This window comes from Elephantulus edwardii, unplaced genomic scaffold (genome assembly GCF_000299155.1).
Source record: "Elephantulus edwardii isolate Elephantulus edwardi_28Jun2011 unplaced genomic scaffold, EleEdw1.0 scaffold00573, whole genome shotgun sequence".
Lineage (NCBI taxonomy): Eukaryota > Metazoa > Chordata > Mammalia > Macroscelidea > Macroscelididae > Elephantulus > Elephantulus edwardii.
The window spans coordinates 49,245-75,178 of record NW_006400323.1 but is presented as its reverse complement, the minus strand read 5'-3'; the positions used below and the strand labels follow the sequence as shown (position 1 = coordinate 75,178).

Below are 25,934 nucleotides of genomic sequence, written 5' to 3'. Positions count from 1 at the left end.
TTTCTTGCACGTGAATGACACCCACAGTGTTTCTCTGTAGAACTATGAGCAAATCCTCAACCCTAATGAATGACCAATCTCTCTTTCCATACATTAGTTAGGGGTTCTCTAAAATATATAGGCTGACTCAGCTCTTTGCTTGCTTGTAATAATACCCAATGTGTTTCAGCTGGAGTTTCTCCTTTTTCATTATTAGCCTTTAAAAAAATTTAAATAAAGCCTTGTGTAAAATAGTTTGAGGAGATGATATTCATGCTATCCCATCTCCCCCTTTTTGGTTTTTTTTCCAACATAGTTTGTAAAGTCATAGCTTGTCCTTGACAGTTATAAGAAATATAAGTCATATGATTAATGTTTCGGGGTTTTTTTTTTAGAAATTCTTGTGTTTTCTTAGAATTATAAGCAGAAGCATTATCAGTTTTAATACTTGAGGGAATATCCATTAAAAGTTTCCATTAAATGTTGGATTACATAGTTTGATTTTTCCCCTGATAAAGCAATGGACGCAAAAAAAGTCTGAAAAAGTATCAAGAGTATGGTGAATATATTGTAATTTCCCAAATGATGGAATATAAGTAACATCCATTTGGCTTAATACATTTTGTTTGTCACCATTAGGATATATTCCTTTTTCATAAGGTAGTAAGTACATTAATGGGATCACATGGAGAACATCTTCATATCATTTCTCCAGCTTGTTGCTGTGTAATTCCAAATTTCTTCATCGTTCCATTAATATTTTAATAAGTATGGACATGAAAATCTTTACTAACTTTAACATTTCCTACTAATAATTAATCTATTTTATCATTTAATTGTGATATTGGTCCTGGAAGGTCAGAATGAGCTTGAATAGGAATGATATTTATAGATTTTTATTGATGAATTAAAACTTGTAGTATAGTAAGCAATATATTAATATTAATACCTTGAGGATGAATATATACAATTTCTATATTTCTGACAATAAACTTGGCATAATGTGAATCAGTAACCATATTCAAAGAAAAATTTTTATCTTACGTAATAATAATAATAGTATGTAACATAATAATAGCATGTAATTCAGCCTGTTTAGAAGTCAAGTTAGTTTTAACTGCTTTATTACCGTTACAATTAGGATAGCCTCTGTAACCCATCTTATTTGCATGTCTAATAAGTATCTGATTGCAAAGGTGAAGTTTGTACTTTAGTTGGTAGTATCCACTTTTACCTGATTTTCTTTTTGTTACAAACTCTGTTTAGTTCCAAGGACTAAAGGTTTAAGATGACTTGCTCAATATTGTTCTTGAATTAATCGTTCCGAAACTTCTAATTTCTCTCTAGTTTGGGTGCCACTGCTCCACCGAAATTGGCTTTTGTGTTAGCCAAATTAAGAGGGAGGCATAATGAGGAGCAGTGGCCCTTATTATAAATTTGGATATCCTAATCGTTTTCTTTAAAGATTGCATTTAGGTTGTTGAAAACTAAGAATCCCCTGTTCCTTTTTTTTTCCCCAGCATCCTATTTTTTGCTGGAGTTGAAACAGTGGGCATTTGTAAAGTTGCTCCCCACTTGTCAAATAAAGATCTAGATTCCTTAGTCCATATCTTCTTTTACACTTTCTACAAAGCCCTGAAGGCATGAATCTTTTCTTTATGTTTTCATTCTTCCCTTTCTCTTTAAATATCTACGTTCTCTAGTCCAATGATACCCTCTTCCACATTTTCTACAAAGCCCTGAAGGCATGAATCTTTGCTTTATGTTTTCCTTCTCTCTTTTCTCTTTATGACAATGTCTTATCCAGTGTCCTAATTTTCCACAATTGTAACATTTGGTTTGAGAAAATTTAAAGTTCATTTTAAAATGGCTGCTAATACATTGGCTTGGTAAAAACGAGTTCCTGATGTCCATACAAGAATGTGTATATATATTTATGGGAGTGTTCTGAACTTTCGATGGTCTAATAGCCTTTTGACATTCTGAATTTTAGAGTTTTCATATGCTAAACTTTTTCACAAAAACTCACGAACCTGGGTTCAACAATGCATACTGCATTGAAACAGATGAGGGAGAAAACTGTTTAAAAGGGATATGTGATTAGGTATTTCTGTCATGACAGGAGTCTAGAGCAAAGGCTACATGGTGGAGTGGACCTGGGGGAGGGTTTGTAAAACAAAGACAGATTTTGTCTTTTACTTTTCCAAGAGGGTAGTGTACTAGGGGGGAGGGTTGGGAGGGAAGAAAAGTGCAACAATGAATGAATGGAAATCCAAAGTCTCTGTAAATTTTTACTGAAATAAATAATTTAAAAAAAAAACACTCACGGACCTCAGATTGAGATATTGCTCTATTAATAGCATCCTTTAATCTAGATAGAAAATCAGTATGTTTTTCCTCTCCAGATGGTGTTGTTCTGATAAAGGATTGATCTCCCTTTCCTGAAATTTCTACTTGACCCGTTGCTAGCATGCAGCAAAACCTTACTTATACAATCACAGCATCATCATATTGTATCTGAGCTTGCCCGCCAGGCCATTGACCCCTCCCCAGTTATTGATTCGCAGTGACATTCAGAGGAGGATTTCTACATCAATTTATCCTTTCCATATTTGTAGCTTCATTAGACCACCAAGTTGCAAACTGTAAATATGCCTTAGATTCCAAAGCTTTCCTGACCGTGGACTCCCAGTTATAAGGAATTAATCTAAATTCTGTCGCTAATCCTTGTAATATGCCCCTTAAGTAGGTAAATGTAGACCATAAGCAACTATGCTTGAATTCTATAATAATCTTATAAGGAATGAATCTAAATTCTGTAGCTAATCCTTGTAATATGCTGTTTACATAGGTAGAATGTATATCATCAGCAACTCTGCTTGAGTTCTATAATAGTCTTTTTTTTTTTAATTTTTTTTATTTTTGTGCGTGTACTGTCAAATCAGATTTGACTGGTACAGGAGGAGGATATTGCACCTCCTTCTCTGGCAGAGCGTCTGGTGGATTCGAACCGTGTTCCTCTGGGATTGCAGTGCAGTTTCTTGCCACTAGGCCACCAGAACTCCCTCCTATAATAGTCTTATAAGGCCTGATGTTGATATAATTAATACCTTGTGGAAAATCTTGATCACGAAGCATACCCTTAACTGTTACTGGAAATACAGACGTCTCTTTTCCCCAATTAGACAAATCATCTTGTTTTGCCTGTTACAAGGCTGTAGACATAGCTGTTAAAGGCTTCTTAAATGTACTTACTCTCAACGGAGCAGGATTCTTACCTTTCAATAACATAGGATTTGGAACTGTCGATGCTAACGGAGCTACATTTTTATTTTGGTAAGAGGCTTCATTATATGAAAACCCAGTTTGTCTATTTTATTAGCAAGTTCTAAAACTCATTTACATTATTTTTCATAAAGACTTTCCTCCTTGATGATATTGCTTAGGAGGCAGAGGAAATTCATCCTCTTTCTATCAGATTCAGTATCACCTTCATCTGAAGGGGGTTATTCTAACTTTTCAAACATCTCTTCAGATTGTCATGGTTTTCAGTGAGATGGAATCGCATCGTGACCCAACTGGAACAGGAATCACATCTCCCTTTTTCTAAGCTCTTTCTAAAGATGACAAAGGCTGCTTCTCACCTTCTGCTTTAACTTCCTTCAACGTAACATCAGTTACATTTGTGCAAAGATTCAGCCATCTGTCTTTCAAAATTTTTTTGGATTATGAGTACAAGCCTGTATCTTCCTGCTTACACTGCTTCCTCTCCGCCGTCTCTTGTAGATCCCAAGTGTTATCCAGGGAAAACTCCTTCAGTCCAGGCAGATTGGGATCCAGAGATTCCGTCGTGTACCTGTATAAATGTCATGGAAAAATTCTCACGACTGTGAAGCCCAAGGATCCAGTGTTACTCATCTGCCTCCCTGTCCTGAAGTGTCTTCTTGGCACTGGCCACAGCCTTCTCTTCAACCTTGCAGACGTGAAGCAAGGAAATGGTGAGTTCTAGACGTCTTTGACACACACAGATGGTGGCATTGGGGAGAAAGTGTGATTCCTCGGTCAGGAGAAGAGGGAGCAGGGGAGTGAGCAAAAGAATGAGAAACTGAAAGTATCCTAATTTCCTGCTCCTTGGACAGGAGGCGTAATTGATGTGAAAACGGGGACGTGACTTTGTACTGAGGAAGCCTTGTCTTATTTGAGTGTTTTATTTGATCTCAGGTGGTGTTGAGTTCTCTATTGAGAACTGACCCATCAATCTACTTTATTCACTGTTGATAGTATGTTGTTTTTGATCTCTTTCTTTGCCGTATTAAGTTGGTTGATTACTTTGGGCATTTCTTGAAAAAATGATATTGAGCCCTGGATCAAGAGAGCATTTCATGGCGAGATCTGGTGGCCTAGTGGCAAGAAGCTGCGCTGCAATCTCAGAAGTACACGGTTCAAATCCACCAGATGCTCTGCTGGAGAAGGAGGAACAATCTCCTCCTATATCAGTCAGATCTGATTTGATGGTACACACATGAAGTAAAATAAAAAAATTTAAAAATAAAGATAGCATTTTCTTTGTAGATTGCATTTACAGCATTGCTAGTTTCATGTTAAATGTTCTAATTCATGCATGTCATGTGTTTTTACTTTTATGTAAGTATCTATTTACTAATATTAGTTAAGTCACTGTATGTATTTTATTTACCATATGAATATCCTTCAATTTAATTGTCCGTCATGAAGTTAAATGTCTCTCCTTGTAACTTGAAGCCAAGTAAATTTAAAATCTGTGCCTTTTCTTACTTTCATTCTGGTAACCATGCTGCCTCTCATTTCATTTCATTTCATTACTGTGTTGCTTTATATGCCGTTGAGGTCTCCCTACCTCAGGATGCTACCATGGAAAAGGGAACCAAAACATGTGCTTTCCTGCCCTGTCTTTAAAAATGTGTCCTTCTGTCTCTCCGAGTCTTCTCCTCTCTGTGCTGAGCCTCTAGTTTTCCAAACTTGGTTCCTTTTTGCAAGAATTGAACCCTCCTGTTAATATTCTAAAAGTGTAGAACACAGTTTTACCGAGTTCTCATGTCTAGACTATAGACGATAACACTATTTGCCATGCCGGCCTGGGTATTTTTATTAATTTTTTTTTACGCCAGTTTCTGGTATTCTCAGTATGTTTGGCCAGTGATCCAGTTCAAAGACATTCATTTGTTGAATTTCTAATTCTCTCCCAGAATCTTCTTTTTTGTAGCAGGTGCGCTCCTGACTTTGTGATCTCTTAGAAGTGAGGAAATAACTGTCTCATCTCACTTTCATTATGTAGATTAGTCTGTTAACTATTTTTTTTAATTATTTTATAATCAGTTTTTATCACAATATTCAAAATAGAGAAAAATCACAAAGTACAAAAGATATCACAGAACACGCCACCTGTACTGTTTGTAAGGACAGAGGGAAGGGTGATGGGAGAGAAGTCACGTTGGAAAAGGACAGATGGTCATTTTCCTGCTTCTTTTTCTTCTGCTTTTTTTTTTGTTTCATACCCAGGACCATCATGAGTTTGTTTGTTTTTTTTTAATCTTTGAGGTGGTCAGTGTTTATTAGTTGCATGTTTCTGTATGTAGTAAATCTTGTCCCTGGTTGATCGAGAATGTGTTGGGTGTTTCAGGAAACATTTCTCCTTGAGGATCTCGTTGTGGTTTTCACTCAGAAAGAGTGGAATTTGCTGTCTGTCACGCAGAAGAACCTGTACAAGAATGTGATACTGGAAACCTTTATTAACCTAGACTCCATAGGTAAAGATGACACTATATATTTCTAAGTCTTTTTCCTTTTTTTTTTCTTTTCAGTCTTTTCTAATGTACAAAATTACTGAATTCATAAACATTACTCTTGTGTTCAAACTGAGAAGTTGAAATACACGATCTAATAAAATAGGTCGTGGAGTTAATTGCCCTCACACGTGGAAAATCCCACATCACCATGGTATTCGGTCTTTGCATAAGAGGACATGTTAATTTTACACGAGAGCTCGGGACACTTTAGAGGATGTTACGTAGAACACTCGTAGCGACACTTGTGTCAGGAATCACCCTGAAGCATCTTCCGTATAGAGATTAAATTTTCCTGAACCAGGTACATAATCATTTGTGTTGAGGCTGTTGCTGAAGAAGCACCGAGCATGTCTGTTTCAGACATCATCTCACAGGGACCAGTTTTCTCTATTTTTTAAATGGCTTGTGTGTGAAGTATGCATCATATTCCTTGTTGACGCCTCTGTGGAAACCCATTTATATCATCCTCTTTGTCATTTCTCCCCGAGGTGGGACCAAGTGAATCGTTTTTAATTTTTTCACCAGAGTTGTGGCTCAGGAACATAGAACTCCCTCTGTGTTTCCTTGAGACCCAATTTTCTCTCCCGTATCTCTGCGCCGGTTTCACGTTCTTTCATGTGCTTCAGTTTTCGTGTCAGGTGTTCAGAACGTCAGGGACAGACCGGCCTTATCAACTGAATGTACGCTGATGCAATTTCTAAAAACCATCCATCCCTGGCCCTGCTTGTTAAGAGAAATGACCGCGTTGTGTGGCAAAGAAGAGCTGCAGCAAAAACAAGGGGACTGTCTGAGGTAAGAGGCACATTCTGCTGAGGGCTTTGCTCTTAGAACAGCTAAATCAGTCCTGTGTCCTAGTTCATAAATTGTATATATAGCAAGGAAGAGCTGTGTGGATTTGACCTTGAAAAAACATTTTTTGGACCAGCTGTAACATGAGCAAGGGTTCCACGGGATGGCTGTATCCAACCTTGATCAGATTTACAGCGGTTATTGACCCGGGTACAATATTTGCAACAGAAAACCATCAGCATCAGACATGGTCCCTGCACGTCCTCCTGCTCGTCCCACAACCACTTTCGTTGCTTTAGTGGGTCCATAATTGAATGCAGTATACATCCCGCAGAACTGTAGTTGGCAAGTTAAAAGGTTATATAAGTCTTTTTTTCTAGTGGGACAGCTATTAAATGTGCTCACATGCAGCTCAGCCTTAAGGTTTGTGGCTAAGGCTAGTGTTTTAAAGTTCTCAGTCCTGCCACTATTGGCTTCCGTCCTCCTCAGCCCCTCTGTAGTCCAGCAGATTTGGGCAAAGCTTTCCGCTTAGCTCTGCATCTGTCTTTCATTGGTAGTAATTGTAGGGTAACTCCATCTCACATTGGCTAGGCTGTGGCTGCTGGTTGCTGTTGTTTCTCATTTGAAACAGAGTTTCTGGGCCTGACAGACATGGTACGTTTTCCTTTTTCTTCTTTTTCGCTGGCCAGGACGAAGATCATCATCTGATGCTGACTCTCTCCATTTAATGGAGTGGAACCAGTCCTCTTGTGGATTGCGTACACAGTCCAGTCCCCTTGTAGGCTAACATGTCCTACTTGCAGATTTTTGCCCATTAAGAAGTGAAGATTGAATTCAGTGTCTAAGAAAGTAATTTGGAATCGTAAAGTTCATACTAGTAGATCTTGAACAAATTACAAACACGTTCGCTTTGGGTCTAGCTCTTTTTGAAAACCGTATGCTTTATCTATCCAGTTGTCGTGAGAATCTTTCTGCTAGCTTATGGATTTTAGACATGGTATTACAGAAAGCATTTATCATCGTTGTCGGGTGGTGGTTTTGGGTTTTTACCCGCTGTGTTTTCCTATATGAGAAAAAGGCATCACGTTTGTATTCAACTGCTTGTTGTCTGTGTTTATCAGAACTGAGACAGCAGACATCTGTGGGGAAGGGACTGAGGACCATCACCCCGGAAAACTCACCATCCAGAGTCCAGATCGTGCCGAACTCCAGAGCGGCCTTTTCGGCAGGAACCTTTTGAGAACTCGCGTTGGAGAGACAGGCTATGAGTGTAGCACATGCAGAAGATATTTCTGTTCCTTTTCATCGTTTTGGATCCATGCTATAGATGAGACGCATGAACGAACAGAACTTTCTGAAACTGAGACTCACCCCACTTCATGTGTACTTCCTAACGTAGTTAAAATTCCAGAGAAACCTAATGCACGTAAGGAGTATGGAAAACACTTCCGTGATTCTTCATCCTGCAGTAATCCATCAGACCTTCAGCTTCCCGGAAGAATTTGTATTGAAGAGAGGACTTATAAATGTAGCCAATGTGAGAAAGTCTTCACTTCTTCCTCACAGCTCAGCGCACATGCCCATATTCACACAAGTGTGAAAACTAGTGCAGGTAAGGAAGGTGGTACAACCTTTCATGATAGTAGCACCCTCGTGACACGTACAGAAATTCCCACCAACGAGAACCCTTCTAAATGTAAGGAATCCCCTAGTCACACAGGAGAGAGACCTCATAAATGCAGTGAATGTGCGAAAGCTTTTCGTGACGGCAGCACCCTCATCCAACATCGAAGAATCCACACAGGAGAGCGACCTTACGAATGCAGGGAATGTGGGCAATCCTTTGCCAACAATCACACCCTCATTACACATAGAAAAACTCACACCAAAGAGAGACCTTATTTATGCAAGGAATGTGGGAAAACCTTCCTGCACTATGATTCCTTCTTGACTCACCAAAGAATTTATACAGGAGAGAGACCTAAGACATGCAACAAATGTGAGGAGGGTGGAGAAACCTTGACACTCTTGAAACACCTCCCTGAACATAAAAGAATTCACACAGGAGAGAGGCTTTATGCATGTGGGGAATCTGGGAAAACTTTCTCACCGCCAGATCACCTTACTACACGTAGAAGGATTCACACAGGAGAGAGACCCTATGAATGTGTGGAATGTGGGAAAACATTTTCCAAATTGAGCATTCTTGTTATCCATCATAGAATTCACACGGGAGAGAGACCTTATGCATGTAAGGAATGTGGGAAAACATTTTCACACTCAGGTGTCCTCACTAAACACCTCAGAACTCACACAGGAGAGAGACCCTATGAGTGTAAGGAATGTGGGAAAACGTTTTCACGACTAAGTGTCCTCACTAAACACAGAAGAATTCACACGGGAGAGAAACCGTATGAATGCCAGGAGTGTGGGAAAGCTTTTCGTGACAGCAACACCCTCCTTCAACATAAAAGAATTCACACAGGAGAGAGACCTTATGTATGTCAGGAGTGTGGGAAAACCTTCACGCGATCGAGTCACTTCACTCTGCATAGAACAGTTCACACAGGCATGAGACCTTATGAATGTAAGGAGTGTGGCAAAGCATTTTCACGATCCAGTCTGCTGCAGATGCATGGAAAAACACACTCGGGAGAAAGGACCTATAAATGTGATGCATGTGACAAAGCCTTTTTTCACACGTATGCCCTCCATAAACATAGAAGAATTCACTCGGGAGAGAGACCTTACGAATGCGAGGCATGTGGGAAAACCTTTAATAACATGTCCTGTCTTCATCGACATAAGAGAATTCACACAGGTGAGAGACCCTATGAATGTACCGAATGTGGGAAAACCTTTACACAGTCAAGTAATCTTGCTGCTCATAGAAGAATTCACACAGAATAGAGGGACCTTACAAACAGAAGGAGTGTGGGAAAACCTTCAGGATCAAGCATTCCAATTGAACAGAAGAATTCTAACAGGAGAGAGATGGTGAATGTAAGGAATGTGTGAAAAGCTGTACTGACGCACCCACCTTCTGCAGACGTAAGAGTTCACACAGGAGAGAAACCTTAGGAATGTCAGTAATGGAGGAAACCTTTACACAAGTGGTCTCATTGCACATAGAAGAATTCACAGAGGAGAGAGACCTTAGGAATGTTTTGACCAGGGAAAGTTTTCCTTGTCTGCTGAACTGTGATTCAGTAGAAACCAGTTGAGGCTTCCACTGAAAAGTGTGACATTTCCATAGCAGTTTCTTACCCTTAAAATCCCCATGAGTGGTCAGCTCATCTCCATCACAGCAAATGCAACGTTCACTTTTGATGTCACCTGGGAAGGTGGATAAGGACTCTTGTTGTTCAGGAAGGGACTTTGCTGGCTCCATTTGGGTGAGGTTGTTGGCTGGCAGATAAGGATGATCTACCACTGAAAAATTTAAAATTAAGGCATGTTTAATATACCCCTCTGTTCAGGAGGAGTGATTCCCCCTTTTTACTTTTGTAAATGTTTATTAAATGGAACTATTTTGTAGTTGTTGTTGTTGTTGTTGTCTAGTTTTTATTTCATAGTCTGAAGTTTAACTCCACAAGCCTGCTAACCTTGGAGAGGAATAAGGAAAACATGGAACCCAAAGAACTGTAGCAGGAGCACAAAGATTAAAAGGTACTACAAGGATGTGGAGTAGCAGGCTGATCTCTTAAGTTATAGGAGAAATAATCTCGCGATGAAGAGAAAATATAAAATACAGGTCATAATTTGAGTTGTCCACTGTCAGCAGTGGTGATCTTCCTGCTGGCCTGGACCTGAAGCACTGCATGGCTTCCACAGTGTTCATGCCTTCTATCAACTCCTTGCCCTCCAACCATTCATTCTTCGCAGTACAGATCAAAAAAACTGGGAACCCTTTGTATTGGGTCCAGCGTTTGCCATGGACAGGAGGCCAGGACCTGTGTTCTTCAGGGTGAAGTTCTCATCATCAAACATCTGCCTGTCAATGGACGTGCCACCGGTACCATTATGGCGTGTGAAGTCTCTACCCTGACACATGAACCCAGGAATGGATTTTGTGGAAGCAGGAGCTCATGTAACCAAATCCTTTCTCCCCAGTACTAAAAGCATAGAAGTTTTCTGCTGTCTTTTGGACTTTGTGTGCAAACAGCTCTAAGGAAACAAGGCATAAAGGTTCACCATCCATGTTGAAGTCAAAGTTTATGGTGGGATTGACCATGGCTGCAGAGCGCGGAGGCGTCTGCAATGCCAGTAAATGGAACTTTTAATATACGATGAGTACCTTCTACAATTGCTTTCCCTTGAGGATTATAAGGTATTCCAGGAATATCATATATATACCATTCAGAACAAAATGAAGCACATTTTTTACTAGTATAACCAGGTCCGTTATCAGTTTTAAGTTGCTTGGGAACGCCCTTCAGAGCAAAACCATGCAACAAATGCAAAATAACTATAGCACCATGTTCGCTAGTCATGAGAGCAGCACAAATAAATCCTGGAAAAAGTGTCTAGTATAACATGTAAGTAAACCCCTTTCTACAAGGTGGGCATATGTGTTACTTCCATTTGCCAACTCTCTTAGGCTTTGGTCCTTGGGGATTTGCACCTATTTGCTGCTGTCTTGATTTTAAAAGAGTACAAGGTGGACAAGAGGAAACAACCTTTTTTGCATCTTTTTAGAGGCATTCCATAGAGCACATGAAGCCGTTGAGCATTACTATGAAATTGTCAATGTCCAAAATAGCTTGAGTTAAAATTTTCACTTATTTGTTTCCTTCCACCAGTAGTCCAGGAAGATAATAATGAGCACAAATAGGTGTGAAAAAGTGCTACGTATTCTCTGTTGTAACAGCTTTTGTGTTCTAGAAAGTGTAGGTTGTAAAATAACATGGGAGAAACAAGTCATCCCAGTTTCTAATACTGGCAATAGGTTTACTACATAACAGAAATCCAAAACAGTATTCATATTTTCTTGAACAAGACATAATTTAAGAAATGCGGGAAATTTAACTTGTTGGGCAGACTTGTAAACAGTTTGCATAGATAATTTTTTTTACCCCAAATAGTTGCTTTTCCCGCACTGGCCCCAACAATTAAACAAAGTCAGTATTTGGAATAGGATCCTTTTAAGCTATTTTTCCTGTTGCCTAGGAAGTTGTTGTTGTTATGTGTCGTTGAGTCGCTTGCGACTCATAGCGACCCTATGTACAAAAGTCCTAAACCCTGCTCTGTCCTGTGCCAATTGCACTGTTTCTGACACTCCCATCCCAATTATCCTAGTCACTGAATCAGTCCACCTCATAGAGGGCCTTCCCCTTCTGCGCTGTCCCTCCACCTTCCCAAGCATGATGTCCCTCTCCAAGGACCTCTCCCTCCTTAAAACATGTCCATAGTATGTCAGACGAAGCCCCAGAATGCTTGCCTCCAAGGAGCAGCCTGGTTTAACCCTCTCCAGGATGAATCTGTCTGTTTTCTTGGCAGTTCATAGTCCATTCAGTAGTCTTCTCCAGCACCATAGCTCAAAGGCATCAATTCTTCAGTTCTCCATGTCACTGTCTAACTCTCTGATGCATAACAAGTGATTGCAAAGACCATAGCCTCTGTCAGCTGCACCTTAGTCTCCAGAATGACACCATTGCGCTTCAGTGCCCTGGAGAGGTCCCTGACAGCAGACTTTCCCATCGCAATACGTTTTTTTAATTTCCTGGCTTCTGGTGCCAACAGTGTTGACTGTGGAGCCAAGCCGACTAAAGTTGTTAACAGTCTCAATCTCTTCACCATCCATCCTGTGGTCCAGTGGTGAGAACTTGGTCTTCTTGACATTGAGCCTCAATACATACTGAAGTACTTTTTTAAAAAAATTCCACCATTTTCCTGCAGGATGACAATACCCTGTTTTACCAGGTTAATCTTCTAGTGCCAATTGTAAATTAAAAGATTAAAGAGAAGCTTGTGAAAATTCTTTCTTTCGAATGGGTAAAATACTAATATCAGGCTCTTTTCCAAAAGCTTAAATACATCGCTTTCTCCCTTGTGTAACAACTGGTGCTATAATCCTCATTATATCTGTCATAACAGAAGAGGCTGTATTCTTATAATGTTCCTATTTGAAAGGTTTGTCTTCTTGGGCTAAGACTCCAGTGGGAGAAATAGGAATAGGTCAAATTTGAAGAGACAATGACAGTTCTGGTTTAAATCGAGTTACAAAAGCTTATTTAATTGAGCTTCAACAAACGGCAATTCCTTCTCAACTTGACGTGTAAATTGTTAACTAAGGCAGCATCACCATTTCATGTATTTAATAAATGTTGCAACTCATAAGTAGGAATACCTAAAAAAGGCCTATGTCAATTTCCATTTCAAAGCACTTTCTGAAAGTCATTTAAGTAAATTGCCTCTACGAATTTGCATTCATTGAGCTTTAACTGTAGTCCTATCAATACGTGTACCTAAATAGGAAAAAGTTGTGTACTTTGTACCTTATAGAACTGATTCTGTACCTTCCCCTTCCCCATGTGCCAGCACTTGGCCTTCTCATCTTAGAGTAGGAGCTTTCTCAAGTCCATAAGTAGGTGCTAATTGATAGCCTTAATCATTAAAAGGTCCAGTTCCTGTCACCATATTTCATATATTGCATACCTGATACAGTTCAGTGACCGTGAGCTTTTAATTGTGCTGCTTTTGAGTCCTACGTGTGGCATTGTAAAAACTTTTGTGGAGAGAGACATGATTTTTCAGCCATTGTCCACTTCGATGGAATTCGTACTTCTGCAGTTGGCCGTGAATGAAAATTTGCACAGTATGTGAAGCACTAGGTCCATATGCAGAGCATGCCTTTTGAGGCTCCTTAAGAGTATTTAGATTTATAGTATGATGTTCAATTTGCTGCCCTTGCCTTAAAATACAAAAGTTTAATAATAATTCTGGATGATGTCTTCCTGACGCTCTTTTTAAAGGTGACAAAGGCTGCTGCCTCTGGCCAACAGAAAGCTCCTCAAATTCAGTTTGTACATTTTCCTCTGACCCATTTTGTAGCAGGGGGTGGCAGCAGATATGTTTGCTTTGAATTAGTTTCACTTTCTTGTTATCAGTTTCTCACTTTCAGCTTTAATCTTCTCCAATATAGTATCATTCAATTCATATTTATGTATACATTCAGTCTTCTCTCTTTTCACATTTCCTGGATTAGGAGTACAGTCTTGTTGTAGATTGCCTTCTACTCAAGCATGACTCATAATGACTTCATGGACAAGAGGACTGAAGCCCTCCTACCATTGACATTTGTCAAAATTCATAGTTTCTGAGGCTTATTATTTAGAAAGTGGATGTGACTCCTTCCAATACGAGCCAGGAATCAATAGGAATCTGTTCTTGTGTCATTGCTTTTTGAACATTTTTATTATTATTTGTGTGTGAGTGTACCGTCAAATCAGATCTGACTGGTACAGGAGGAGATTGTCCTTCCTTCCCCAGCAGAGCATCTGGTGGATTCAAACGATGCGCCTCTGGGATTGCAGTGCAGCTTCTTGCCACTAGGCCACCAGAGCTCCCCTGAACATTATTTTTAATCCTGACCCAGTTTTCTTCATCGATAATTCCCTCATTCGGAAACCAGGGATTATATTCTATAACTTATTCCAAGCAGTTTTCTGTTCTGCTTTTAGAAATCTTAATACCATATTCTCTTAAAAAAAGGTGCAGTAAAACAGCAAAAGTAGCCACACAAGATTGTCATTGCCCCATCACCCTGTAATATTCTAAATTCCTAATTACCTCCTTAGGTAGGGCAGCAACCACTGTCATTAGTTCACCTTTGCTCTTCCAGAAGCACTTTCAGGTTCCTGTTCAGGCACCACTCGTAGCTGCTTCCTGGATGGGACCTGAGGACATGGCGCTGCTCAGGAAAAACCACATAGACAAAGAGAAAAAGTGAGGGTCATCGGATCAAGGCAAAACCAAGCCTCTAAGCGTGTCTTTTTCTCAACACTTACATACAAGCATTCCGTTACTCTCAGAATAACCAGGCTTTTTGCTTCACAGCAAACAATTAGCTCAAAGATCTTAAAGTGATCTATCGAACAGTTATCTCTAAGGCTTGAAGGGACTGTGTCAGTGGGTATCCAAGAGCCAGAGTTTTTAATGATTTTTTTTTTTAGAAAACCCTAACAAGCACCAAAAAAAAACCCCAACCAACCAAAACCTTGTCTCCGTTTTCTGCAAACTCTCAAAGACAGTAGATTGTTGTAAAAATCTATACTTTCCAAAGAGTCTCAAGAACTTTAGTTTCCTGTTAATTAAGACTTCACAGCTGCCCTTTTGTGTCTTGTGAGGTGTTATGAATACTCTATTTTCTTGGGTTATGGCTGTGTGTGTTTGTCTAGGAGGCTGTTTTCAGTTAACTTCCTGCTGAGTTTCCGAGAGTACCACTCTAGAGATAAATGCTTATAGTCAACCAAGGCACAGTGGCTTCAATAATTCTCACACTCCTGGGTCCTCTGAAGAATGTGCCCAACACTCACTCATTCTTTTTTATTGATGGTGATGAAATTCTTATCTTCTAAAGGGCCAAACATGCTCAGCATTTCTTAAGCTGAAGGAACAGAAAAACAAAATCCAGCCACAAGTTGCAGTGCTTAAGTGTGCTATGGGCAGAATATTGAATAATTCAGGAAGCATTAAAAGAAGATGGAAGGAGTATACAAAGACAGTGTACCCAAAAGAATTGGCTGACACAGAAGAATTTCAAGAAACAACATATACTCAAGAGGCAGTGCTGACGGAGGAGGAAGTTTAGGCTGCTCTGAAGGACTTGGCAAACAATAAAGCCCCAGGAATTGATGGAATACCAATTGATGTATTACCAGAAAGAGATGCTGCCCTGGATGTGTTCACCAAGTGGTACCAACGAGCCTGGAGGACAACTACTTGGCCAACTGACTGGAAGAAACCCATGGTTATTCCCAGAAAAAAGGTGACCTGACAGAGTGTGGAAATGACCGAACAATATCAGTAAATATCTGCAGGAGTGGCATTCACTTCCTTAAACAACATGCCTCTGGAATCGATGAGAAATCCCAATTATTATAGGAAGACTGCAGGTCTTTTGTTCATAGGGTTGCTACGAGTCATGCTTGACTTGATGGCACTCTACTCCACCATAATATCACACACAATATCAAAGTCCTGCTGAAGATCATGTAGAAACGTCCTGCACAGTATATTCACAGAAAACTACCAGAAATACAAGCTGGGTTTAGAAGAGGTCGTGGCACTAGAGACATTATTGCCAATAATCAGGTGGCTATTGGCAGAAAGCAAAGGGTACCAGAAAAATGTCCATCTGGGTTTCCTTGGTTGTGCAAAGGCATTTGACTGCGGATCACATCCAACTGTGGCTAGCCTTGAGAAAAAGGGAATTCCAGATACTTGATTGTACTTAATGCGAAACCTAGACTTGGACCAGGAAGCAGTTCCTCAAAACAGCAGGGAAACACTGCATGGTTCAAAACTAGTAAAGGAGGCAAGCTCTGGTGACCTAGTGGCAAGAAGCTGCAACTGCAATCTCAGAGATGCACGGTTCGAATCCACCAGATGCTCTGCTGGAGAAGGAGGAACAATCTCCTCCTGGACCAGTCAGATCTGATTTGACGGTACACACAAAAAATAATGAAATAAAATAAATTTGAAAAAAGAAAAAAAATTAGTAAAGGAGTGCCTCAGGGATGCGTGCATCTTGTATAAATACCTTTTCAGTCATATGTAGATCATTCAGAAAGCAGAGCTTTATAAGGAGGAATGTGGCATCAGGATTTTGAGAAACACTTCAGCGTTTTTAAAGGAGGGTGAAAGGTGGTGGATTATTTGAGGAGTAAAGCAATTTTTCTAAGCCTGATATTTGAAATATTTAAATAGATCAATAGCATAGTTTCCTGCTCCTACCTTTTATATGCTTGCTTCTGGACGTCTGTGGTTCAGTCCATGCACTTATTTAAAAACAAACACAAGGAAAAAACCAACACCCAAACAACAGACACAGAACAAATCCTACTGGAGTGTCAGCTCTGTGTCGGAGTGTTGTTTCTTTGTGTGATGTGTGAGGGGAGAGAGAGCCTTTATCACCTGTTCTGTTGGTTGAGAATTGACTCATGCTGGAGGTTAAGGAGAATCCTAAATATATAACTTTATGTTGAGTTCTCTGGGTTTTGGGCTTTGTATCCCCAGGATGGTGGTGCATTTAGTGGTTGTGTTGTGCTCATGTGGCTGCCAGCTGGTGGGGCTGCACAGAAGGAGGGCATCACCGTATAGAATTAAGAGTCCTGGGTATAGGACAGAGGGAGAGGAGGTCCTTCCAGGGGGCTTGGCTAGAGCAGTGGGTGCTTTCTCTGAGCCCTGGGGTGGGGCAGCTCGGCCCAGGTCAGTGGAGGAGCAGTGAGCATGTCAGGTCTTGCCAAGTTGGAAGCCCGAGAAGCCAAGGAGTCAGGGTGAAGAGGAATGTTATAAAAGGCGTCCTTGAGGCCTGGGGCAGGGAACAGAGCTGTTGAGGGGGCAATCTCAGCAAGGTGTAGGGATTTGGGACAGCTGGGTGGGTGGGAATGATGGCCTGATTAATCTTCCCTAGATCTTGGGCTGAATGACCAGAGTTCATTTTAACAGCTACACTAGGGCTGTTGTGAGGTCAATGTTGGATGGAGGAAGCCTGGTGATAATGGCCTTTATGCCCTGCTGCTCTTATAGGGTGAGAAGGTATTGGGCAATGTAGGTAAGGAAAGTGGGATCCTTAATTTTGATGAGCACAGAGGTCAAGGTGTGATGTAATGACTGGATGGGTCCCATTCCAGGTTTGGGGCTTTAATGGAAGGGAAAGAGGCTTGGGCGTCCAAGGAGAGTGGAGAGGAAGGTCCTTGCGTTGTAATAGAAGTTGGAGAGTGTTGCTGGGCTGTGTAAGGTTGAAGAGAGAGGCCTTGATTTTCTGCAGCAGGTCCCTTCCCGTGAGAGGAGGGGATGGTGAGACAGCACTAAAAATGGATGTGTGAGCGTGACGTTACCAAAGGTGCAGTATGAAAGCGGTGTTTGTAATGGGGGTTCAGGGACGCCTTTCATGCCAACAACACAGGAGATTTTGAGCAAGGTCTAGGGAATTCCAGAAGGACTGAGAGGCTGGCCCTCTTATCCACTAGGAAAGAGATCAGCTATCCAGGTACTGCTTCGATGACCCGAGGCTCTAAGGCTACAGCGGGGGCAGGAGAACCTGGGCCCCGCGGGTCAGGGTTGAGCAGGGGACAGGCAGGTGGACCAGGATGACATTGAGCCAGGGGTCACCTGTCTTGGGCGAGGTCCATTCCCCAGCGTCCCCTCTGTCCTCACTGCTGACAAGGCTTCATTGGGCACCTCGGGTTCTCTTGGCCAGTGTCCGTCGTGGCCACAGTGCAAACAGGCGTTTGGGGGCCCCTCATTTTCCTGAGTCGTCAGCTGTCTGGAAAAGGGCTTTAGGTGGATTTGGGGCCTCAGATAACAGAGCTAGTTTGTCCTTTTTTAATTTTCTTTAGCCAGTTTTACCTTACAGTTGTTAAAGACGCAGAAAGCAGTGTTGATTTGATCCTGTCGTGGTGGTTGTGGGTCTCACGGCGACCAGGAGGTCACTGGCCATGTCCTGACTCCAGCAGGCTCTGGGTTTGACCTGTCCCTTCATAGAGAGGCGTCTCCTGTCATTCTTCAGGCCGCCTTTCGGTGCAGTGACCTTGGTTTTGAGTGGTCACAGCGGCTGTGTGTCCGGTCCCTGCAGGGACGGGCGTCTCCTGTCATTCCTCAGGCGCCTTTTGGTGCAGTGACCTTGGTTTTGAGTGGTCACAGCGCTGCGGGACAGAGGTAAGCCCCCCCCCCCCGTGGGTGCTGTGCTCCTGGGCAGCTGCCTCTATAACACACACAGCTCAGGGGACAGGACACAACCCTGGGCACTTTGGTCGTCAGCACATGTTCGTGCAGGGACCGCCTCCGCGGTTGGCCCTCTCGCCTGGGATCTGGAAGTGTCTGTTCACCATAGTCCGCCATGTGGAGTGGAATTCTCTTTCCGGCCAGAGAACTAGTACTGAGCCAGTTCTTACATGTCATGAAAGAAAGCGTGGGCTTTTCCTTACTGGAGAAACAAGGTGTAAACAGATCCCAGTTTCCTGGGTAAAGTCGTAAATGCAGTCAAGTTAGGCGGTGGTTGTGTCACGCAACCTTTGTGTCCAGCACCTGATGTGCAGGTCGGGCACTGGAAGTGATGCCCTGAGCATGGAGAAATTGACAGGACCAGCGCCTGGTGCCCTGTGTCTTGTGTTGGAGGCTCAGCCTTTCCCGTCCTGGTCTCTCTAGACGAGGTACAGTCGCCTCTGTGTGGAGCCTAGTCCACTTCCTCTCGGGCTTGGTGGCTTACATCCCCCTGGTGTCTTTGGATCTGGTATTTTGCTCGTGGTGGTGGGTTTGGGCGTCAGCAATGCCATTTTCCTCTTCCTTGTCCTGACTCCCCCTGGCTGGTGACCACGGGCTCTTGTTTTTGGAAAGACAGGACAACCCGCATTTTCTTTTGTATGAACTCGGGGTTCTGGCCGGAGGGGGACCCCGACTTCCCAGGGCCTGTGCCAAAGTGGACTTTGATTGGATCTTTCTTACCTCTGAGTAGAATCACTCCTGAATGTCTGACCGTGTGAGTGCGAGTCAAGGGGGCCCTGGAACTCCAAGGCTCGAGGTTTGGGTGACAGAGGTGGACAGGCCGGGGTGGGGGTGGGGGGTGTCCTTGTGGAGGGTGTGGATGCATGCAGGTGTGTGTCCAGTAAAGGATGTATGTCCAAGTCCCCAGTGTCGGTGTGTCCCGTACCTGATGTCTGTGTCCAGCACGACATGTGTGTTGGAACCCTGGACGTGTGTCTGACATGCAGTGTGTGTCCCACATGAGATGTGTGTGTCACCAACGAGGTCTGGCGTGAGATATGTGTCCAAGCACTGGATGTGTCTTCAGTACCATCTTGGTGTCCGGCACGGAGCTAGGTGTCCAGCTACAGGGGTATGGACTGCATGCATTGACGGGACTGAATGTGTGGCCAGTTCCCAGCCCAGATGTGTGGCATGTTTTGGTCCATTATCTGTTGTGGGTCTGGGTCAGGCAGGGAGTGTGCATGGACTTGATGTTGTGAACATGCAGGTGCCCTGTTGTGTGTCCTGACCACTAGACGGCGATATTGAGCCGTTCTCCCAGGTGTTTGGACCCAGCCTTTGCCTAGAGGTGCAGTCACCTCTTCCCTGTTGACCCCTCAGAAGTATTTCCTCTCCATCAGGGTCGCTTCCCACCTAGTGTCACCTGTAGTGAAGGGCCTCATTTCGTGTTCACTTGGGGTTCAGGCCTCCAGGTGATCCCCATACCATAGTGACTATGGTGGCATCTGTAAGAAACTACATGTTGGGTCCCTTTTCCTCCAGCTGCTTCTCTAAGTAGGACACCGTATTAGTGAAATCTTGATCCTTTTCGTTATTCTACATTTTCGACCATTTTAAACAGCTTTCAGAAATTGCCTGCATGTGTGGCAGGACCAGGACCAGATGTGTGGCGTGTGTTGTGGTGCGACAGCTGCTGTGTGTCCGGGTCAGGCAAGGACTGCGCTTGATGGTTCTGTAGTGGACATGCAGGTCCACTGTTCCTTGTTGTGACCACTAGACGGCAACCGTGGGCTGCTTGCCTGGCTTCGCGGACAAAGCCTTCACCTTCAGTGTCCTGGTCTGTGAGGCCGACCCCTGGGGATTCACTCTCTTTGGGTCGAGGTGCAATTGCCTCCTTTAGGGTGACCCCCAGAAGGGCCTTGTTTCGTGTTAACTCTGGGTTCAGGTCCTGGGACCCCGATTCCACAGTGACCGTGGCGGTATCTATGAGAAACGCTGGGTTGGTCCCCTTTGCTCAAGCTGCCTCTCTAAGTAGGGCACCTTATTAATGAAATCTTAACCATTTTGTTTGATACAGAAAGTGTGACCAGCTTGTTCCTCATGGGCTGTGTGTCCCGTACGGCACTGGATAAGCGTGTCTGGTGACGTGCACAGTGGAGTTTTCAGTGTCTTGGAAATGCAGCGTTCCCTCTTTTTTGTCCTGTGCCCCAAGCACATGACAGCGGGCTTGTGAACTATTTGGAGGACACAGCTCCCTGGTCCTTCACCGTCCTGGTCTCAGAGGGAAAGACCAGAGAGTTCCTCGCTGGGGTGAACCCTTCAGACTTTTCCCAGGACCAAGTCATGTTTTCTTTAGTCTGAACTCAGGGTTCCGGCCGGTGGGAACCCGACTTGACAGGGACGATGGAGGCGCCTGTGAGAAATGCAGGGCTGGGGTCCAGACCCTTGTGTCCCGCCCTCCACTCCGCTGCCTGCTGGCCCTCCTCCTCCTCTGACTTCACTCGTCCCTGGCTGTTTTTTTTTTGGTTGTGTGTGTGTGTGTGTGTGTGAGGTTAAACTAAAATTTGTGTATTGATTGAAAGGTTTCAGACGGAAACCAAGAACCATGCCGCCATAGAGAGAGAAATCGTCTCAGAGTTTCTTGCTGACCGGGCTACTCAACCTGGGGAGTAACCCTGAGGGTTGGGCTCAGGGTGTCGTTGCAGCGGTCAGTGGTGATGCATCGTTTGTGGTCTTGGGGAATGTCCTGACTTTGGATTTCTGAGTTGAGCTTCCACCTCCTAACATTGCCACCTTTGGGGTGATAGGGGGTGACGAGCTCTTCTGGCTGCTTCGTGCTGGCGAGGTTTAAGGGAGGTGGGTATGTGATACCATCTCATTTGGAGGGAGTGGTGTCTACGTCATCATGCTCAGTTCACTGATGGTTTCATTGGGAAGTGTGCCAAACGGCTTCTGTAAAAAATGAATGCCGATTTTGAGTCCACATGGCCCACAGGTTAATGCAGCATTGAACAGTAGCCTAAGAAGTACAAAAGGCAGTAGCTGTCCCACCATTGAAGGGAGGGTCTGATGGAGAAGACAGTATATGGATTTGAAATTACTGGTTGTACGAAATTGACGTCTCAGAGATCTTGCACTAGGCAGTATGTGCCATCTGGTTTCTTTACTGGAAGGATAGGATTGTTGTCAGGAGAATCAGTGGGAATTAAAATACTGGTTTTAAGGGTTATAGTGTGTTTCAGTCCTTGGAGATCTCCTGTTCTGATGAGGTCCTGGGAATGCATGGACAGGAGGCTTGGTCCTTTAATTTTAATAGGAGTGTGATATGTGGCTTGATGGGTTAGAGGTATCCCTAACTATAGGATCAACTTGATGGGATGACAGTGGGGAAAGTGGAGGTGGAGGGAGAGCTTTCTTCGAGAGGTAAGCAGAGAAGAAAGTTGTATTGGACTAGGGCTGGGGGTGAGGGTGAGGTTTATAGAAGCTTAAAGTTTGCTCAAAATATCTCAGCCTAGAAGGGGAGTGAGGCACTGCGGTATGACGAATTGATGAGTAAACTGTGTATTTTTTAAATAAGCGTCATGAGGGAAGAAGAATGCATGGGCTGTTAATTTGCCTGTGACTCCCACTATGTTGGTTTGAGAGAGAATAGTAGACTATATTAGGAGAATTTGATTGAGAGGAGCTCTGGTCAAAAATAGGTCCTGTTTTACATGCTGAGGGAAACAGGACAGCCTCGACTGAGGGCCAGTCCTGACTGGGGCGGGTGATAATCCAATCTGTAGCGGATGGTCTGGTGCACACCCAGTGGGAGGACCACTGTGGGTTCGCTTGGAAAAGCAGTGAGGCAGGATGATGCCTGATAGAAAGCGTGAGAGCGTTCGGAGAGACAGTTTCAGTGATTGTTACAGAAAAGATGAGGAGGAACGGAAATTTCATATGTAGAGAAGGAATAAACAGGCAGAAAGTATAAAAACGATATTTGGTCAGAGGTAAGGTCTTGGAGAAACCAGTGCTTGAGGAGAGCAACGGATCTATAGTGTAGAGAGGGTTCCTAGGATTGCGTTCAAAAGTCCATTTAGTCATGAAAACGAAGACAGACAGAGTGGAGAAGCTCATTAGAATTGGATTGCACTGGAGTCTGGTTCTAAAGATATCTTCCTGCTGTATGAGTTTGAAGGAGAGATATTTTGTGTTGACATCCTGGATATTTGTGGAAAAACTGTTCAAATATATAACATTGTAATCAGCAATATGGTCATTCTATTAGACTATTATTAAATTATTATTATTATTATTATCATTATCATCATCATTGCCTCAGTAGAAATTGCCAAGGTCTCTGAGAGTGTTGAACACGGGTGTTTCATTTTAGGGCTTTTGAGACCTATTATTGATATTGTGGCTATGCCGTGTTCTTGCAATAAAAGTTATCAAGGTAGCAGAGGAGACACCTCCAGTGAAGGGTGAGGGTACCCAGAAGGACAGATTGGCTGGCTCTCATGATAGGGTAAGTATTGGGAGGGTCAGAGAGAGAGAGACAGAGATAGGCACACAGAGATAAAGAATGAGAGAGAAAGAGAGACAGACAGATACAGAGAGACAGACAGTGAGACACACAGAGAGAGAGAGAGAGAGAGAACGAGCCATAGATAGCCCGGACCGGAGGGAGGGAGAGACAGACAGACACAAAGAGAGAGACAGCAAGGGAGACAGACAGAAATAGAGAGCGAGAAACACAGTGACAGAGACACAGAACAGAGCGAGAGAGAGAGCCAGACAGACAGAGAGATACAGAGAGGAACTGAGAGAGGCAGAGACACAGAGTCAAGACAGGGAGAAGCAGACACATAAAGACAGCAAGACAGAGTCAAAAATAGAGACAAAGAGAAAGAGTGAGAGACAGACCAACAGAGCAAGAGACAGAAACATAGAAACAGAGAAGGGCAAGAGACGAAGACAAACACAGAAAAAGAACAAGACACAGAGAGAGTGAATGGGACAGAGTCAGACAGAGACACAGAGAGATGGAGACAGCAAGACACACAGAGATGGAGACAGAAACACAGCGAGAGCAAGACACACACAGTGAGCGAGTCAGAGAGAGAGACAGAGACATACAGAGAAAGAAACAGACACAGAAAACGAGAGGGAGACAGACTCAGAGGGACAGAGACAGCGAGAAAGAAACACTGAGACAGACACAGAGAGTGACAGACACAGAAAGAGCGAGACAGACACTGGGACAGACAGAGCAAGAGACAGAGGGACACAGAAAAAGAGAAAGCGACAGTGACTGAGACAGAGAGAGACAGCAAGAGAGAGAATGAGACAGACACAGAGTGAGGCACAGAGAGACAGGGACAGCGAGAGAAGAGACAGTGAAAAAGAGACAGAGAGAGAGAGGCAGAGACAAATGGAGAAAAAGACACAGAAAGCACAGAACGGAGACAGTGAGAGACAGACAGACAGATGGACAATGACAGAGGCAAAGAGCACAGAATAAAGACAGGAAGAGACACAGATACAGACAGAGCTAAAGACAGGAGACAGAACACAGAGAGACAGAGCAACAGAGACACAGCTAGAGACAGAAACAAAGAGCGAGAAATAGAGCAAGACAGAGACAGAGAGCAAGAGAGAGAAACAGACAGCATGTGACAGCGAAAGAGAGGCACAGAGATACAGAGGCAGAGCGAGTGAGAATGACAGGAAAAGAGAGTGACAGACAAAGAGATAATGAGAGAGAGAGCACAGAACTCCAGAAGACAGAGACAGTGAAAGAGACACAGAGAGAGCCAGAGACAGCACAGAACAGAGAGACAAAGTGAGAGCCAGAAGGTAAAAACAGACAGAGACACAGACAGGCAGAAAGAGAAACAGCACAGAACAGAGAGAAGCAGAGACAGAGAGCACAGGACAGAGACACAGCCAGACAAGGAGTGAGAGACAGAAAAAGAGGGAGACAGAGACAGAGATACAGAGACAGCAAGACAGAAACAGACACAGAGAAAGACACACAGAGCTGTCTCTCATAGGGTCATGTCGGGGTTAGTGTTAGTGTGTCACGGACAGTGAGATCGGCTTAGGCTGGAGCAGGGTTCAGAGCTGTCTGGTGTAGGGTCATATGAGAGGGGTGGTCTCAGTGTGTCACAGATAATGAGATCAGCTTAGGATCAAGCAGTGTTCAGAGCTGTCTCATGCAGGGTCACTGTAACAGGAGTGCTCTCAGTGTGTCAGACAATGAGGTTGGCTTAGGCTGGAGCAGGGTTCAGAGCAGTCTCGTGTAGGGTCCTGTGAGGGGTGATGTCTCAGTGTGTCACAGGCAATGAGATCATCTTAGGATCCAACAGGGTTCAGAGCTGTCATGTGAGGGGCAGTGATCTCCGAAGAGGTCGCACAACAGCAGCTTCTGTTCTTGCAATCTGGGTTGTGGTCCACGCATCTATCATCAAGAAAACCGCATCCACGGGAGGGTCACGCCCTTTTCCCCAGATGACTGAGAGTGTAGAGGAAACAAAGGATCCCCAATCCCAGTGTTTTTTAGAATTTAGCTTGAGGATGTTTAGGGCTGTGTTTCTGCCCGGAGCCGTTTTTATGAGACACCGGGGTTCGCAGCCGCCGGAAGCGGAAGTGGCCCGACTCCGCGTGGGCTTTGCTGCGGATCTGGTCTTACTGGGCTTCTGGCCGAGTTTTCTTTTTCTTTATTTTTTCCCTCCACGTTGCTCGTGAATGAGGAGAGGGTGAATACAAGCTGTGATGGTGCAGAAGCAGGCCTCCCGCCACTCGGTGCGTTTCCGCTGTGTCCCGGCGACCCGGGCCTGACTCCCGGCGACCCCGGACCTTCCTCCCGTCGCGATCCCCTCTTCCTCCCGGCACCCCCGGCCTAACCCTCAACGACCCTGCTCAAATCCCGGCTTCCCCCTTCCTCCCGGCGCGCCTCGGCCTAACTCCCGGGGGTCCTGCAGGCGACCCCGGCCTGACTCCCGATGTCCCCGGACCTTCCTTCCAGCTGCCCCCTTCTTCCCGGTGCCCTCGACCTGACTCCCGGCGCCCCCCCCTGACTCCCGATGTCCCCGGACCTTCCAGCGCCCCCGACCTGACTCCCTGCACCCCGGGACCTTCCTCCCGATGTCCCCAGATCTTCCTTCCAGCGCCCCCGACCTGACTCCCTGCACCCCGATCTTCCTCCCGGCTGTCCCCTTCTTCCTGGTGCCCTCGACCCGACTCCCGGCGCCCCACCCCCGAGTCCCGATGTCCACGGACCTTCCTCCCGGTCGCCCCCTTCCTGGTGCCCCAGGCCTGACTCCCGATGTCCCCGGACCTTCCTTCCAGCGCCCCCGACCTGACTCCCTGCACCCCGCGACCTTCCTCCCGGCCGCCCCCTTCTTCCCGGTGCCCCTGGCCTGA

The 25,934-nt window shown here is 44.1% G+C and overlaps 1 protein-coding gene across 1 annotated transcript in view; it reads left to right on the top strand.

Annotated features, from left to right (window-relative positions):
• The window catches only part of LOC102877009 (zinc finger protein 331-like), a 63,995-nt gene extending 38,061 nt beyond the window's left edge, over nt 1-25,934 (top strand). Inside the window, exons 3-6 of the mRNA XM_006903340.1 lie at nt 8,366-8,470; nt 8,732-9,213; nt 9,283-9,465; nt 25,666-25,934. Of these exons, the coding sequence (XP_006903402.1) occupies nt 8,366-8,470; nt 8,732-9,213; nt 9,283-9,465; nt 25,666-25,934 (1,039 nt within the window). The remainder of the gene's footprint in view (nt 1-8,365; nt 8,471-8,731; nt 9,214-9,282; nt 9,466-25,665) is intronic.